The sequence below is a fragment of the Myxine glutinosa genome, chromosome 7 (assembly GCF_964187855.1).
Source record: "Myxine glutinosa chromosome 7, kmMyxGlut1.1, whole genome shotgun sequence".
In the NCBI taxonomy this organism is placed as follows: Eukaryota; Metazoa; Chordata; class Myxini; order Myxiniformes; family Myxinidae; genus Myxine; species Myxine glutinosa.
Genome location: NC_136267.1, coordinates 32,727,877 through 32,743,482, shown reverse-complemented (window position 1 = coordinate 32,743,482; position 15,606 = coordinate 32,727,877). Strand labels below are relative to the sequence as shown.

At 42.2% G+C, this 15,606-nt stretch overlaps 1 protein-coding gene across 2 annotated transcripts in view; it reads left to right on the top strand.

Annotated features, from left to right (window-relative positions):
- The window catches only part of LOC137431100 (uncharacterized), a 172,319-nt gene that overhangs the window by 149,707 nt on the left and 7,006 nt on the right, over positions 1–15,606 (top strand). For both annotated transcript variants that reach the window (XM_078781398.1, XM_068122007.2), the window contains exons 24-27: positions 3,651–3,786; positions 4,564–4,681; positions 5,145–5,368; positions 9,478–9,531. In XM_078781398.1, coding sequence (XP_078637524.1) covers positions 3,651–3,786; positions 4,564–4,681; positions 5,145–5,368; positions 9,478–9,531 — 532 coding nt within the window. The remainder of the gene's footprint in view (positions 1–3,650; positions 3,787–4,563; positions 4,682–5,144; positions 5,369–9,477; positions 9,532–15,606) is intronic.

The following is a 15,606-nucleotide window of genomic DNA, read 5'->3' as shown; positions in this document are numbered from 1 at the left end:
ATTCTCGTCATTCATAAAGAGCTCCTTTGCGAGATATTCATACAGTACATTTATTTAATTTGCAACCAATATTACAATCATTCCCTCTCAGAAATATCATGTTGAAATGTATGTTAGTCCATAGCTTTAAAATAACTTGGATATGTGTATTATTCCCTGTTGAAATAACATATTAGAGAAAATGTTAATGATAACATTTTCAAAATGATTATTTAGTCCAATTATCCACGTAAGTTGCTAGCTTGTAGGTGTACAGCACATTGCAGTCCTGCAACTGAAGTCCAATGGAAATATCTATTTCACTTTTGCAGCCAATTGTCTCATTGCCATGCTCTTGCTGCCAAGTTCACCCCCCTTCTTTGCTTGTGCAGCTTGTTGCCTGCGTTGATGTATTTTTCTTACAAAAGATGTGTAGGCGTGTGTTGATGAATTTTGTAAGCAGTTTGGCTTTCAGATTGTGGCACGTTGGGAAGTGAACATCTCTCGTTATCTGCTCTGCTCTCTCCACAAACATTGTTGCGACGTTCTTTTCAGCCATGAAAGCATCCTGTGCACCACGAAACGTGGCCTCCACAGTTACCAACATGTTGATCACTTTTTCTGAAACATGAACAATACACCCTTGCTTATACTCTTTCAGTACAGTAAGCTCTGCAGCTTGGTTAACTTTTTCACCTTCAGCAACAATCACCTGGCTAATGCAGACATCACACGTCTTCTGGTTTTTCCTTATACTGTGAACACAGTAGCCAGCAAGGTTGTACAAGCTATCGCGCTCAGGTTGAGACAGCTCCTGCACGTCTTGGATATCTGGAATGACAAGGCCCTGTAGATTTTCCTCGGACGGTACTCTCACTTTCTATTTGTTCTATTTGTGCACCCACAGGCGCTACAACCTGTCATTTTGTCGTAAAATCGATGTAAAACACGAATGAGAACGCTGCGTACAGCGGGAACGTTAAAACGCTGACCGATATGCGTCCGATCCTGATCCTGTCCGCGATGGACTCAAAATGGCTCCACGCAATCACGTGACTAGATTTTTCCGGGCCCTCTATGTCGCAACTCTGTATATAAAGGGACTCTAGGGGAGGGTGTCGAAGATGAATCAATTGAATGTCCACACGCCAGTGACATTTGTCAAAGATTTATTATCTGGAGAAGATTTAACTGATTATACAAGGAATATAACAAAAACTAACAGTACACTATGCCGGCATACACAACCACAGAGCAACACAAACGTTTCCAGAAAATCTTCTGCCCGAATGTTGAATTCACTTCTTTTATAATTTATAGGGTCTGAGACAAAGGAAATTTTCTCTGATGTCTCGAGAATGGAAGTGGAGGAATGATAGGTCAAAAGGTCTTAGACAGGCTGGCGTCATGGATATTATAGCATCTGTTCAACATTACACACAGGCCATAAATAAGAGAAGGAGGGCTTTGAGGAGTCAGGCTGACAGATGAGGGTCCAGGGAGGTCACCAATTGGAGCTGAGCTGGTGCCTCCTTGGATATGGTGGATCATCTGGTTAGCATTACAACACAAGTCATAGATGAGCAGTTTTGAGATGAAAGGGTGTTCAGATGGTGTTGATGTCAGAGAGAAGATGACTTGACTCTGATACTCCAACTGGACCAGACGGCATCAGCCCATGGGTCCTAAAATCCTGCTCTGCCACTCTTTCACACCCTCTCCCTATTCCCTTCACCCTCTCTTTTGCTCAAGGTCATCTGCCATCGGTTTGGAAATCAGCCAACATTACCGCTTTACACAAAAAATGTGAAAAAACAGATCTTTGCAACGACAGACCAATCAGCCTGCTCCCAATTATCAGCAAAGTCATTGAATCCATCATTGCTTCAGATATCAAATCCTTCCTCTTCTCCAATGACTTGATCTCTGATCATCAATTTGGATTAAGACCAGGTCACTCTACTCTGGACATGCTGCTTCTGCTGTCTCAACAATGGATGGATGTCCTCAATATCAAGCAGGAAATTAGAGCTATCTCCCTTGACATATCACGTGCCTTTGATACGGTCTGGCACCCCGTTCTGCTCACCAAACTCTCCTCCTATGGGATCCATGGAAATCTATATGCATGGCTTGCGGACTTAATCTCTGGTCAGTCAACGTGTGGCCCTGAATAGATTTCTCTCATCTCCCCTTCCTGTTCAGGCTGGAGTTCTACAAGGCAGTGTTCTGGACCCTGTGCTTTTTATGGTCTTCATCAATAATCTCTCTGACTCTCTGGAAAATCCTCTCTATCTCTTTGCTGATGACTCCACTCTCTGCCACTCCATTCCTCATCCCTCAGTTTGGCAGTCTGCAGCCTCCTCACTCTCTGCAGACCTGGACAAAATCACAGACTGGTCAAACAAGTGGAACATGTCTTTCAATCCTGACAAATCTCACACTCTTACTATGTCTCTCTGAAAGGACCAACTGGACAATCCTCCCATCTACTTTCTCAACAATCCTCTCCAAGACGTTGTGTCGCTCAAGCTTGTGGGTCTCACTATCTGTCATGATCTTTCCTGGGAAAACTACATTTCCAAGCAGGCGTCCACAGCCAGTCGCCGACTGGGCATCCTCCGTCGTGTGAAGTCCTTCCTTGGCACACCTGAGCTCCTCACCACATACAAGGCTTTCACCCGCTGCTCAATGGAATACTGTTCTCCCCTCTGGGCTGGTGCTCCTGCCTCACACCTAGCTAGGCTTCACGCTGTTGAAACCAAAGCTTTCAGAATCATTGAAATCTCCCGCGATGAAGCTAACTCCGAGGGCCTTTTACTCACTCACAGCAGGCAGGTAAGGTGGTCTTTCTGTCTTCTACTGACTCCTATCCGGCCTCGCTCCCTCAGCTCTATCTGTGCTCTGTCCCCCAAATATTCCTGCAGGTCGCACAAGGTCTGCCAGCAACCCTCTTCTGGTGAAATTGCCATAATCAAGACTCTCTCACCTTCACTCTTTTATTCCTCTTTACTCCCACCTCTGGAACAACTCCCTGACTCCCTTCAGTCCCACTCCTCCATCCAGGTCTTTAAAACAGCTTTTCACCACCATCTCTTATCCATCCCCATCCAAAACCTTGATCTTTTCTACCCCTGTTAATTCACCCCAGATCCACTTTTTTGAAATACCAACTTCTTTCTTGGAAGTCCTAGCAGTGTCCATGTGTTTTATACCTCTCCCACCCTCCTCCCTTCCCATGCCTCCTCCCCCCAAGCCCTCTCCCTCCCACAGATCTCCCGATCTCCCTGTTCTCTACTGTTGTACTTGTGTGCTTCCCTCTCTCTCCCCATCTTGTCTCCCGCTCCCTTTATTGTGTTTTATGTCTCCGTTTTTTTTTGGATACCAAGTCGAGGCTCATATGAGAGCTAACACATATAAACATATAATACAGGGAGAGGAGGAAAAGAGGGGGAGAGAGAGGGAAGTACAACAACAGTAGAGAACAGGGACATCAGGAGATCTGTGGGACATGACACCCTGCCACTCCCATAATGAGCAGGTGTAGTAGTATGTATAAAATTTCAAGCTGGATTTGGATTAGACAAGAGAGATATATATGGATGGACATGGAGATATATAGAGATGGATTGAGAGAGAATCAAAACTTTTGATATTTTCCATGCATGCAGTATGTTGAACATTTTCTGGCTTACAAAATACCTGAGGGAGATACGGTCACCTTCGTGTGCAAGTCGGGCAGCAGCTCACCAAATTTGACCCAGACGTGTACGAATGGCTTGATGCATCTACCAACTTGTGAGAAAGGTGATTTCAACGTTACAGCATCAAACACATTCTCTAAATCTAATTGTCCCTCCGTTTACTTTTACTTGTTAATGTGAATACTTATTGTAATGTCTTTTAATTAATTATTAGTCTCGTCCTGAAGAGGAATGCGAGACTTTTGGTTTTGGTGTGTCTATGTGTATCTATATACATGTATATATATTTGCTTTAAAAAGTGGTTTTCTCTGCAACCGTTTGTCCGATCGATGTGAAACTTTAAACATAGTAGGGACTCCCCATGGAGAATATTTTGTTGCTAGTTCTGACATCATAGGTCACATGGTATGGTAGCCATATTGGATAAAAGGAAAACATTTGGACATCATTTCCTCCGAAACCGCTCAACGGAAAAAATTTAAACTTGGCATATGTCATCAACACCCTGTGGGGTATATAGGGTGATAACGATGACGTCATCAGTCAAGTGGTATTCCAGCCATAATTGGTTGAATGGAAATCCTAATCTGAAAATTTTAAAACTTCATACGTCTGATCTTTGACTCGATGTGAGTGAAGAATTACATTTATGATGTTCATAGCCCATTCCAAGAAACTGACATAATAGAGTGTATGGATGATACCGGTTATATGGACCATAAAAGAAGAGTGTTCAATTAACAATGGCATATTTGTTCAGAATGAAAGCGTGAGGCGAGACTATGCACTCTGAGAAAGCCATTCTAGTTGTTTTAATCTTGTGATCATGTTTTTTGACAAAGAAGGCCTCAAATGTTGAATTTCTTGTCTCCCTCTCAGGATGCAAATCGTGGTTAATCAATCGAGGTGGAATGCAGGCCGTGGTACAAGGGTTTTTTGTCCAAGTGATATCTGTGACATGTCCTACTCACCATGTCTCATATGCCAACACCATACGGTTGGTTTTCACTTCACTACTTTATTATAAATTCCACAACACTGGCCCTCTGCAGCCTCTGCCCTTTGATTCTCGAGTATATTGGTTCCTCTGATGTATGGAATTGTATCCTGTCCACAAACACATTTTAGTTTTGTGGATATTTACCTTTTAGCCTGCATTGACAATGCACTTTGAACATTACAAAGGTAAGCATTGATCCTACAGGGTTGTTAAAATAAAGGGAAGAAGTATTATTTTACATCTGATTGATTCTGCCTTAATCTGCAGCCTGTCCAATCTAACTTTTAATATATTGTGTATAAATAGATCATAAACCCTGGGGATTGCTAAGCATGGGGTTTCCTTTCACATTAGAAATGTCCTAAATTTAACAGGGTCATGTGACTTCCATAACTTTTTAAAAATATAATTGGTGTGATGGTCGTTGTTGTTTCACCTCAAAAATTGCATTTTCATGTAGGTGTCTCAAAACAGGACCTGAAACAGAGATCCAATGTTGTCACAAGTCTCCTCAAATACCTAAGGGGGATCTCAAAGTGGAAAATCCTATAGGTGACCATGGCCGAAACATGATCCTCCAGGCGAGGGCAACGTGTACCAAAGGAACACGGCTCGTGGGTTCTGAAGTTATCACTTGTCAAGGATCTCGCTGGCCAACTGAAACGCTGTCATGCCAGCCTGATGGTAAATACCAAAACATGGAGGTTATGATTTTGCTGGCAAGGTGGATACTGTAGGTTCTTCAATGTTTTATATAATTTGCCCCATAAACTAATATGTCAGTGCTGGGCCCTGTGACCACGATTGCCTTCACAATGCCACCCTTCCACTCCTTGGCAACCTCCATTTAATTTACCATTTAAGGAGCAGATAATGATATCCATAGGGTAAGAAACATGGCTCCACATTCTAGCTCCCAACTCAGAAGATAGATGTCACTCACAGATTGAATCATCGAGCATTAGCCAGAAGGTGGCTGAATGTAGAATTCCTGAATGTAGGAGGCAGGAGAGGGTGGTGTGAGGAAGGGAGTGGAGGGGGAGTGGAAGGGGGTTCATCACCTTTTCGTTGAATATATGCTGGTGAATGTGCCATTCGTCACGTTTCTGAGTTAAGTGTGATGCTGATCAGGAAGAAGAAGAAGCCTTACTACCAACTTCGTACACTTCTGGCATTGTTTGATTTATTTGGGTTCAAATGTCTGGTGATTATTTTGTATTTATTTATGCGAATGTGTACTTGTATATAACTGTCATTAATTTAAAAAAAGGCGAAGGCACTATTGAGCTAAAAAAAAAAAAAAAATTTAATCCAAAAAAAAAAAACGAAACCATCCGTAGGCGGCGGACTGAATGCGTCAAGATGACGGCTTTCGTAAGATGCCTTTACAGTGGAGTATTATTCATGACTATAAGAATTGGATTTTGCAACTTGGGGAAAAAAAACGATCTAACGTCTAATCCCTGGGAACATGAAACTAATTCATAATATTGTCTTTTGGAGAATAAGTGTGCATATTACTAAAAAATAAATGCATGCTGAGTTGTTAGCAGTAAAAAAAACATTTCTGGAATAAAAAATTTTTTTTTTTAAATATTGGCTGTCAAACTCTATTACAGTATTTTAATATATATATATACTGTATATATATATATATATATATATATATATATATATATATATATATATATATATATATATATATATATATATATATATATATATATATATATATATATATATATATGTATGTATGTGTGTGTGTGTTGTGACAATGATTGGGGGTACTCAAATATTCCCATTATAAGTACACCAGAATAATGAGTATTGCCCCCCGCTATACCCTCCCAATCCTCTGGAGGGCAGTTTAAGACCATGAATGACATTTCACCTCCCTGCCAGACGACCTCTCCCTGGGAGGGCTGGGCGGGGTGGGAAGCAGACGTGTTTGTATATTGTCGCTCCGCTTCCCAGCTCGATCTCATCTTGTCAAGGCCAATATTGTAATCCTATCCCTGGGAATGAGCGGATATTTTCTCCCTGTGGCCTTGTCTCCCCCCCCGCCCCCCCACCCCCCTTCAAGGCGCTTCCTTGTGCATTGAACGCATCGCGACTTGCTTCTTGCTAATGTGGGTCGTGCTGCCGTGCATCGGGCTTGGCACATAGACTGAGAATATTCCGTGCATGTAACGGGCTCTTGTAATAAACACTGTGTGAACAGTTCTAAGTGCTTTCCGGGTCTCACTCGGGTTGGAGGGGACCAGAGACGAGGGGAGCTGATTGCTGCCCCCACAGCTGGCGTAGTCGGCAGGATCTTGTCCGGAGGGGAGAGGGACGGTCTCCTCACTCGGTGGCAGCAACAAGGTGCAGGGGCCCCTTAAAAGGTGAGATCTTTCTCGGAGTATGGGTGACTTGTGCTGCTGCTGAGTGAGGGGTGCTGTCTTGGCTTTGAACTCCGACACAGATTCCGAACTAAGAGGTAAGGGGAAGGAACTGTGTGCAGAGGTGTGTTGTGCTACAAGGGGGGGTAAGAATTGCTTAGGCCTGAGCAGGGAGCGGAGTGTACCAGGAGGCCGAGCGGCTTGGACACTCGACGTGTCGCGAGCGTAGGAAAGTGGCTGGTTGCGGCCCACGTTCGGACACGTGTAGGCCCGGCGGGAGTGTTGGGTGGTGACGTATTGCATGAGTTACTACTCGAGTGCGTGCCCCTAACACCTCATTCAGGTACGAGGGGAAGGAGGCCGACCTGAGAGGAAGTCGGAATACTCCCCTTGGAGGGCCTACCTGGTGACACAAAGGTATCGTCGGGGGTGGGGGAGGGGGCAAATAAGAGCCCCCTGTAGAACTAACTGGTCGTGTAGCAAGGTGAGGATCACCGGTAAATATGGGTAACGGACAAGGGGCGTTTGGTTTGGAGCCTCGGACCCCCTGAGGGTGGGCCGGCCGGCCGCAGAGTACATGCTTTGGAAGCATGAAAAGGAAAGCGGTGAGAGATATGGGATTATGGAACGCATGGACGAGGAAGAGTACAAATAAAAAGATAGTATTCCCTATTGAGGGAACGTTCGCCCACGAATGCATTGAGCATTTGCGCAATGTATTGAGAGTAAAGGAGAGGAACGTGATGACTAAATCAAAAGTACATTGGGAGGCATTCGGCTGGTGGGCTGAGGAATGTCTCCGTCGAGAGGAACAATCTGTGAAGGCAAGTCTGAAGGGAAGCCTCCAGAATGCGCAGGATACCATAGGAGAGGTAAAGAGGGTATTGCCAGTGATGCAACAGATAGTGGCCGCAGGACCTCCCCACGTGGGAGTGAGACCGGTGGAGATCCCAGAGCCACCAGGTAGACCGGCCCCAATGGGACCGGGAGGGGCTGGGAATCCCCACCGAACCCTGATTACAGAACTGGCCCGGATAGTAGAACAAGGGAGAGAGCCTGGACCAGGAGCCTCAGTGGCGGCCGATATTCCGATGGCCGAGGTCCGGCCCCCTCCTCCCCTTCCTACCCCTTCAAACCTCTCCCTGCTCAACCCAGTGAGTAACTCACTCACTCTGTGCCCTGCTATAGCAGAGGGTCAGCCGAGCCCTGACCCCCCCACCCCCTTCTAACTATGCCGTCCCAGATTATAGGAATAAAAATCAATAGAGGGGATGAGGAGCCGAATAGAGTGAATGTGGCATTTAAGGAAACGGAGTTGGCGGCTATGGCGCAGACCATGAAACCCCTGTTAACCGGGCCGGAAAGGGCCAGGGATAAGCTAGCGGAATGGGTATTATGTCACTCCTTGAACCACCAGGATATATGGGGGATGTGTAATCATGTGCTCCCGAGCGGAGTGTGGCGGCAGGCAAAAAATGGTGGCCCTGTGGCCGGAGAGGCGGCTGCTAGTGCAGACTGAAGCAGACCACGTGGTGCTGGTAAATAACCTATTTAATGCGATACGAGACGAGCTCATGCCGCCCGACCAAGATTGGGATAAAGTTTACAGAAATACCCAACACAAGGATGAAAGAGCCAGGGATTACTTGGACCGATTAACTCGGGCTCTAGTTAACTTTGGGGAGTTTGTTGATGCAGCTGCAATTCCACCACGCTTACTTGTGAACCTGTTTGTGGACGGGCTTTTGGCCCCTGTTAGGAAACGGTTGAAGTATGTCATGCTTGACTGGCGGACAAGGGCGGTGTGTGAATTATGCGCGGCCGCTGACCAATGTCAAACCCGAATGGAGCGGAAGGTCGAAGTTAAGGATGAAATGTTACAGATGTTAGTGCAGGAGCGATTGGCTGGTGCGGTGAGGAAAAATGGGGGGCCCACATATGGGCAAGGACAGGAAGAGGGATCCGACGACGACGGGATGGATACCCCGGGGTATCAATCCCATCCTCGTCGCCAGCTGTGGGGGCAGCAGTCAGCACCCCCTTCCGTTTCCCCCTAATTCCCCAAGAAGAAATCCAGGAGGCACTGGAACTGCTGTACAAGAGGTTTATTATAGAATTACTAAGAACGTGCACGGAATGTTTCAGTGTATGGCATCGAGGCAGCCTCTTGTTTATGAGATGGACTGTCCCCTTGGTATCTCTGAATTATTCCATGCACGTTATTAGTAATTCTATAATAAACCTCTTGTACAGCAGTTCCAGTGCCTCCTGGATTTCTTCTTGGGGAATTAGGGGAAAACGGAAGGGGGGTGCTGACTACTGCCCCCACATGTGTGCAGGATTTACTCAAAATGCTGGACAAAAAGTCTTTTCTTCATCATTTTCTCTTGCCTTCTTTAATCCCAATCCAAGATGTGAAGAATGAGCAAGTACTGCAGTGGAATATTTCCCTTTCCAAAGATGCAGGTACAGTACATGATAATGCCTTCACAATATGTAAGAATTTATACAATATGAGCTCAATGTAAACAGGCTTGGACCTCATTACCTCATGTGCGTGAAGCGAAAAGGAGTTGAGGGATTAATTCACTTTGACTGTCTTACTACAAACGTCGGTCTATGATCTGGGAACTACCTTAATTTCAATTAACTATGATATATTGAACACCATAAACATGCATTGGAACACAAACTTGCAGTTTAGCAGTGCTTTGGCAAATTGTATGTAATGTCATTATGGTCGTACGACGTACATGCAAAAAGAGGAGTAAGGTCATTTTAATAGTCTGTCTGCCTGTTTAGCACTCAGACAAAATTGAACATTATTCCAAATAGGAAATTTACTGTTTTCATAGAAGTCATAAAGAACACAAACAAGAGGCATGAAAAACGAATGTAACGTGTTAAATAAGGTGGTGTAAAAGACGGTGCATCAATGGTGGTAAACCTCCAAAAAAATACGTTTTTGTTTTTTTTCTTCAGGCTTGAAAACTTTTATTTTATTTCAATTCAATTATATCTAAAACATTTTTGAACACAAAACACCTTGTTGGCACTTTCAAAAACCTTCCATTTAGCAGTACTACGACAAAATATTTTGACATTTTATGCCATCTCAACCAATCAAATTTGTACTCACTCTTTCAGAATTTGGGAATATCGAGATTCAGACAAAATCGCAGTTCATAGGAAATATATAAATCGTGCTCGGAAACACAAAGCAAGAGTATAAAAGACTCTTCCCTTGTCTTTTTTTCTCAAGACTGTGTGGGGTAAGGTGTTCTATGAACCCTCTAGTTACCTCTGCCACCGAGGGTGGACGGAGGTTATGTTTTCTCCCCTGTCTATGTCTAGGCGCAGGATATCTCAAAAGTTTTGTTGGATGCGGACGAGATTTGTGAGACATGTTGGGTGTGCGGCAAGGACAAATTGGTTAGATTTTGGTGAAGATCCTGATACTGATACGAAATATTTTCAAACTAGCCGAAACCCGTGGAACATCCACGGAAGGGATGGATGGCATAGGGGATTATGGCCATACATGTGGTGTATGGATAGAGTGTACCATTATGGATGGCATAGGGGATTTCCTTGTCCAAGTAAGAGTTAGGAAGAAAGATGAGAATGAAGAGTGCGTATATGAACAGCGATCGCCGACACCGGCACAAATGCATGCTCTGGATTGTCCACTCAGTGGACGGCTTGCTTTCGCCTTCGCCTGTCCAATCAGCGGACAGCTTGCTTCGCCTTCGCCCAGCAGACGCCAATACGATGGCGTCGTATCGGCAGTTAATCGGATGCTTTTAGGCCCCAACGTCGGCTAATTCAGATTTTTCGAGTATGGTTGTACGTGATAAACAAAGAGCGAGGTTCGTAGATCGTAAATCCATTAGTGCCGTGGGCATTGGGTCACTGGGTGCGGCGTAAAAGGGATAACAAAGTCGAGTCCTTACGCTATTATTATATAGATGATTCTTCACCAGAGAGATCAGACTAAAAACGACATATAGCACGATATCTCAACGTTGTTGACGGATTCGGACGAAACTTGGTGGCCAGGTTGGGTGTTTGACAAGGAAGAATTGATTCGATTTTGGTGAAGATCTGAATACGGATAAGATAATTTTTTTTATTTTAAAAGTGATTTTTCACCATTGAGAGATTGGGCCAAAAACGATTTAGAGTATGATATTTCAAAAAGTTGTGGACGGATTCTGACAAAACTTAGTGGATGAGTTGGTTAGGTGACAACAAGCCGAATAGATTTTGGTTCAGGTCTGAATCCAGATCCGGCCTATCAGTGGGATACAAAACGTAAACTGTTCAGCCTGATTGAGGTATGCGCTCGACCGTATTTCATTATTTAATCTGACATTTCATTATTTTATCTAATATTTTATTTAATCCGACATTTCATTACTTAATTGAAGATTTTATTTAATGCGACATTTCATCACTTCATTTAGGATTTTATTTAATCCGATATTTCATCATTTCATCTAAGATTTTTTTAAATCCGACACTTCATTATTTAATCTAAGATTTTATTTCATCCGACATTTCATCACTTAATTTAGGATTTTATTTAATCCGACATCTCATTATTTAATCGTAGATTTTATTTAATGCGACACTTCATTATTTAATCTGTGATTAATTTAACTGTAATTAACTAATTTAATTTAACACACACGTTTCTGCACTAGAAGGGTGACTTGCAACCAAAAAAAACGTGCACTTTTATGTCAAAACTGCTTATTTTTGGCATACAAGTTTGGATTTGTGCAAAAACAATTTCCTGTCAAAAATGTATTATTTTGATGTATGCAAGTGTAATACTTAATCTAAGATTTTATTTAATGCGACATTTCATTATTTAGTCTAAGATTTTATTTAATCCACCATTTCATCATTTAATCTAAGATTGTATTTAATCCGCCATTTCATGATTTAATCTAAGATTTTATTTAATGCGACATTTCATTATTTAATCTAAGATTTTATTTAATCCACTATTTCATCATTTAATCTAAGATTTTATTTAATCTGCCATTTCATGATTTAATCTAAGATTTTATTTAATGCGACATTTCATTATTTAATCTAAGATTTTATTTAATCGACCATTTCATCATTTATTCTAAGATTTTATTTAATCTGCCATTTCATTATTTCATCTAAGATTTTATGTAATGCGACATTTCATTATTTAATCTAAGATTTTTTTTTTTTTTTTTTTTTTTTTTTTTTGTATACAAGGTCGAGGCTCGTGAAAGAGCGAACATTAATCACACAGAAAGACAAACCGACACATAAAACATATAACATAGGGAGCGGTAGACAAGATGGGGAGAGAGGGGGAAGGACACAAACACAACATTTGAGAGCAGGGACCGAGAGACATGGAGACATCGAGAGATCTGAGAGAGGGCGAGGGCTTTGGGGGGGGGCGTGGGAAGGGGGCGGTGGGAGAGGTATAAAACATATGGACACTGCCAGGACTTCCAGGAAAGAAGTTGGAATTTCAAACAAGGTGGATCTGGGGTGAATTAGCGGGGGTAGAAAAGATCAAGGTTTTGGATGGGGGAAGATAAGAGATGGTGGTGAACAGCTGTTTTAAAGACCTGGAGGGAGGAGTGGGATTGAAGGGAGTGAGGGAGTTTGTTCCAGAGGCGGGAGAAAAGAGGAATGAAAGAGTGAAGGTGAGCAGAGAGCCGAGATTTCGGCAGTTTAACCATCAGAGGGTTGCTGGCAGATCTTGTGCGACCTGTAGGAATATTTGGGGGACAGAGTACAGAGAGAGCTGGGGGTGCAAGGCCGGAGAGGAGTCGGTAGAAGACAGAAAGACCACCTACCTGCCTGCGGTGAGTGAGTGAAAGGCCCTCAGAGATAGCTTCATCGCGGGAGATTCCAATAATTCTGAAAGCTTTGGTTTCAACAGCGTGAAGCCGAGCTAGGTGTGAGGCAGGAGCACCGGCCCATAGGGGAGAACAGTATTCCATTGAGCTGCGGATGAAAGCCTTGTATGTGGTGAGGAGCTCAGGTGTGCCGAGGAAGGACTTCGCACGACGGAGGATGCCCAGTCGGCGACTGGCTTTGGAGGCCAGCTTGGAAATGTGGTTTTCCCAAGAAAGATCATGGCAGATAGTGAGACCCAAAATCTTGAGCGACAGAACTTCTTGGAGAGGATTGTTGAGAAAGTAGATGGGAGGGTTGTCCTGTCGATCTTTTCGGAGAGACATAGTAAGAGTGTGAGATTTGTCAGGATTGAAAGACATGTTCCACTTGTTTGACCAGTCTGTGATTTTGTCCAGGTCTTCAGAGAGTGAGGAGGCAGCAGACTGCCGATCTGAGGGAAGAGGAATGGAGCGGCAGAGAGTGGAGTCATCAGCAAAGAGATAGAGAGGATTTTCGAGAGAGTCAGAGAGATCATTGATGAAGACCAGAAAAAGCACGGGGCCCAGAACACTGCCTTGGGGAACTCCAGCCTGAACAGGAAGAGGAGATGAGAGAAACCCATTCAGGGCCACACGTTGACGACGACTAGAGAGGAAGTCCGCCAGCCATGCGTGGAGATTTCCATGGATACCAAAGGAGGAGAGTTTGGTGAGCAGAGCGGGGTGCCAGACCGTGTCGAAGGCACGTGATATGTCGAGGGAGACAGCTCTAATTTCCTGTTTGGCATTGAGGACCTCCATCCATTGTTGAGACAGCAGAAGCAGCATGTCCAGAGTAGAGTGACCTGGTCTGAAACCAAATTGATGATCAGAGATCAAGCCATTGGAGAAGAGGAAAGATTTCATATCCGAAGCAATGATGGATTCCATGACTTTGCTGATAATTGGGAGAAGGCTGATTGGTCTGTAGTTGCTAGGATCTGTTTTTGCACCTTTTTTGTGCAAAGCGGTGATGTTGGCTGATTTCCAAGCAGATGGCAGTTGACCTTGAGCAAAAGAGAGGGTGAAGAGAACAGAGAGAGGGTGAGATAGAGCAGCAGAGCAGGATTTTAGGACCCGTGGGCTGATGCCGTCGGGTCCAGTTGCAGAATCAGAGTCGAGGGTTGACAGTCTAAGATTTTATTTAATCCGCCATTTCATCATTTAATCTAAGACTTTATTTAATCCGCCATTTCATTATTTAATCTAAGATTTTATTTAATCCGACACTTCATTATTTAATCTAAGATTTTATTTAATGCGACATTTCATCACTTCATCGAGGATTTTATTTAATCTGACATTTCATCATTTAATCTAACATTTTATTTAATGTGACATTTCATCACTTCATTTAGGATTTTATTTAATCTGACATTTTATTATTTAATCGAAGATTTTATTTAATCCGCCACTTCATTATTTAATCTAAGATTTTATTTAATCTGACATTTCATCACTTAATTTAGGATTTTATTAAATCTGACATCTCATTATTTAATCGAAGATTTTATTTAATGCGACATTTCATTATTTAATCTAAGATTTTATTTAATCCACCATTTCATCATTTAATCTAAGATTTTATTTAATGCGACATTTCATTATTTAATCTAAGATTTTATTTAATCGACCATTTCATCATTTATTCTAAGATTTTATTTAATCTGCCATTTCATTATTTAATCTAAGATTTTATGTTATGCGACATTTCATCACTTCATCGAGGACTTTATTTAATCCGCCATTTCATCATTTAATCTAACATTTTATTTAATGTGACATTTCATCACTTCATTTAGGATTTTATTTAATCTGACATTTTATTATTTAATCGAAGATTTTATTTAATCCGACACTTCATTATTTAATCTGATTTTATTTAATCCAACATTTCATCACTTAATTTAGGATTTTATTTAATCCGACATCTAATTATTTAATCGAAGATTTTATTTAATGCGACATTTCATTATTTTATCTAAGATTTTATTTAATCCGACACTTCATTATTTAATCTGTGTTTAATTTAACTGTAATTAACTAATTTAATTTAACACACATGTTTCTGCACTTGAAGGGTGACTTGCAACCAAACAAACGTGCACTTTTATGTCAAAACTGCTTATTTTTGGCATACAAGATTGGATTTGCGCAAAAACAATTTCCTGTCAAAAATGTATTATTTTGATGTATGCAAGTGTAATACTTAATCTAAGATTTTATTTAATCCGCCATTTCATTATTTAATCTAAGATTTTATTTAATCCGCCATTTCATTATTTAATCTAAGATTTTATTTAATGCGACATTTCATTATTTAATCTAAGATTTTATTTAATCCACCATTTCATCATTTAATCTAAGATTTTATTTAATCTGCCATTTCATTATTTAATCTAAGATTTTATTTAATTATTCAATCACACTCCTCCCTCCAGGTCTTCAAAACAGCTGTTCACCACCATCTCTTATCTTCCCCCATCCAAAACCTTGATCTTTTCTACCCCCACTAATTCACCCCAGATCCACCTTGTTTGAAATTCCAACTTCTTTCCTGGAAGTCTTGGCAGTGTCCATATGTTTTATACCTCTCCCACCCCCC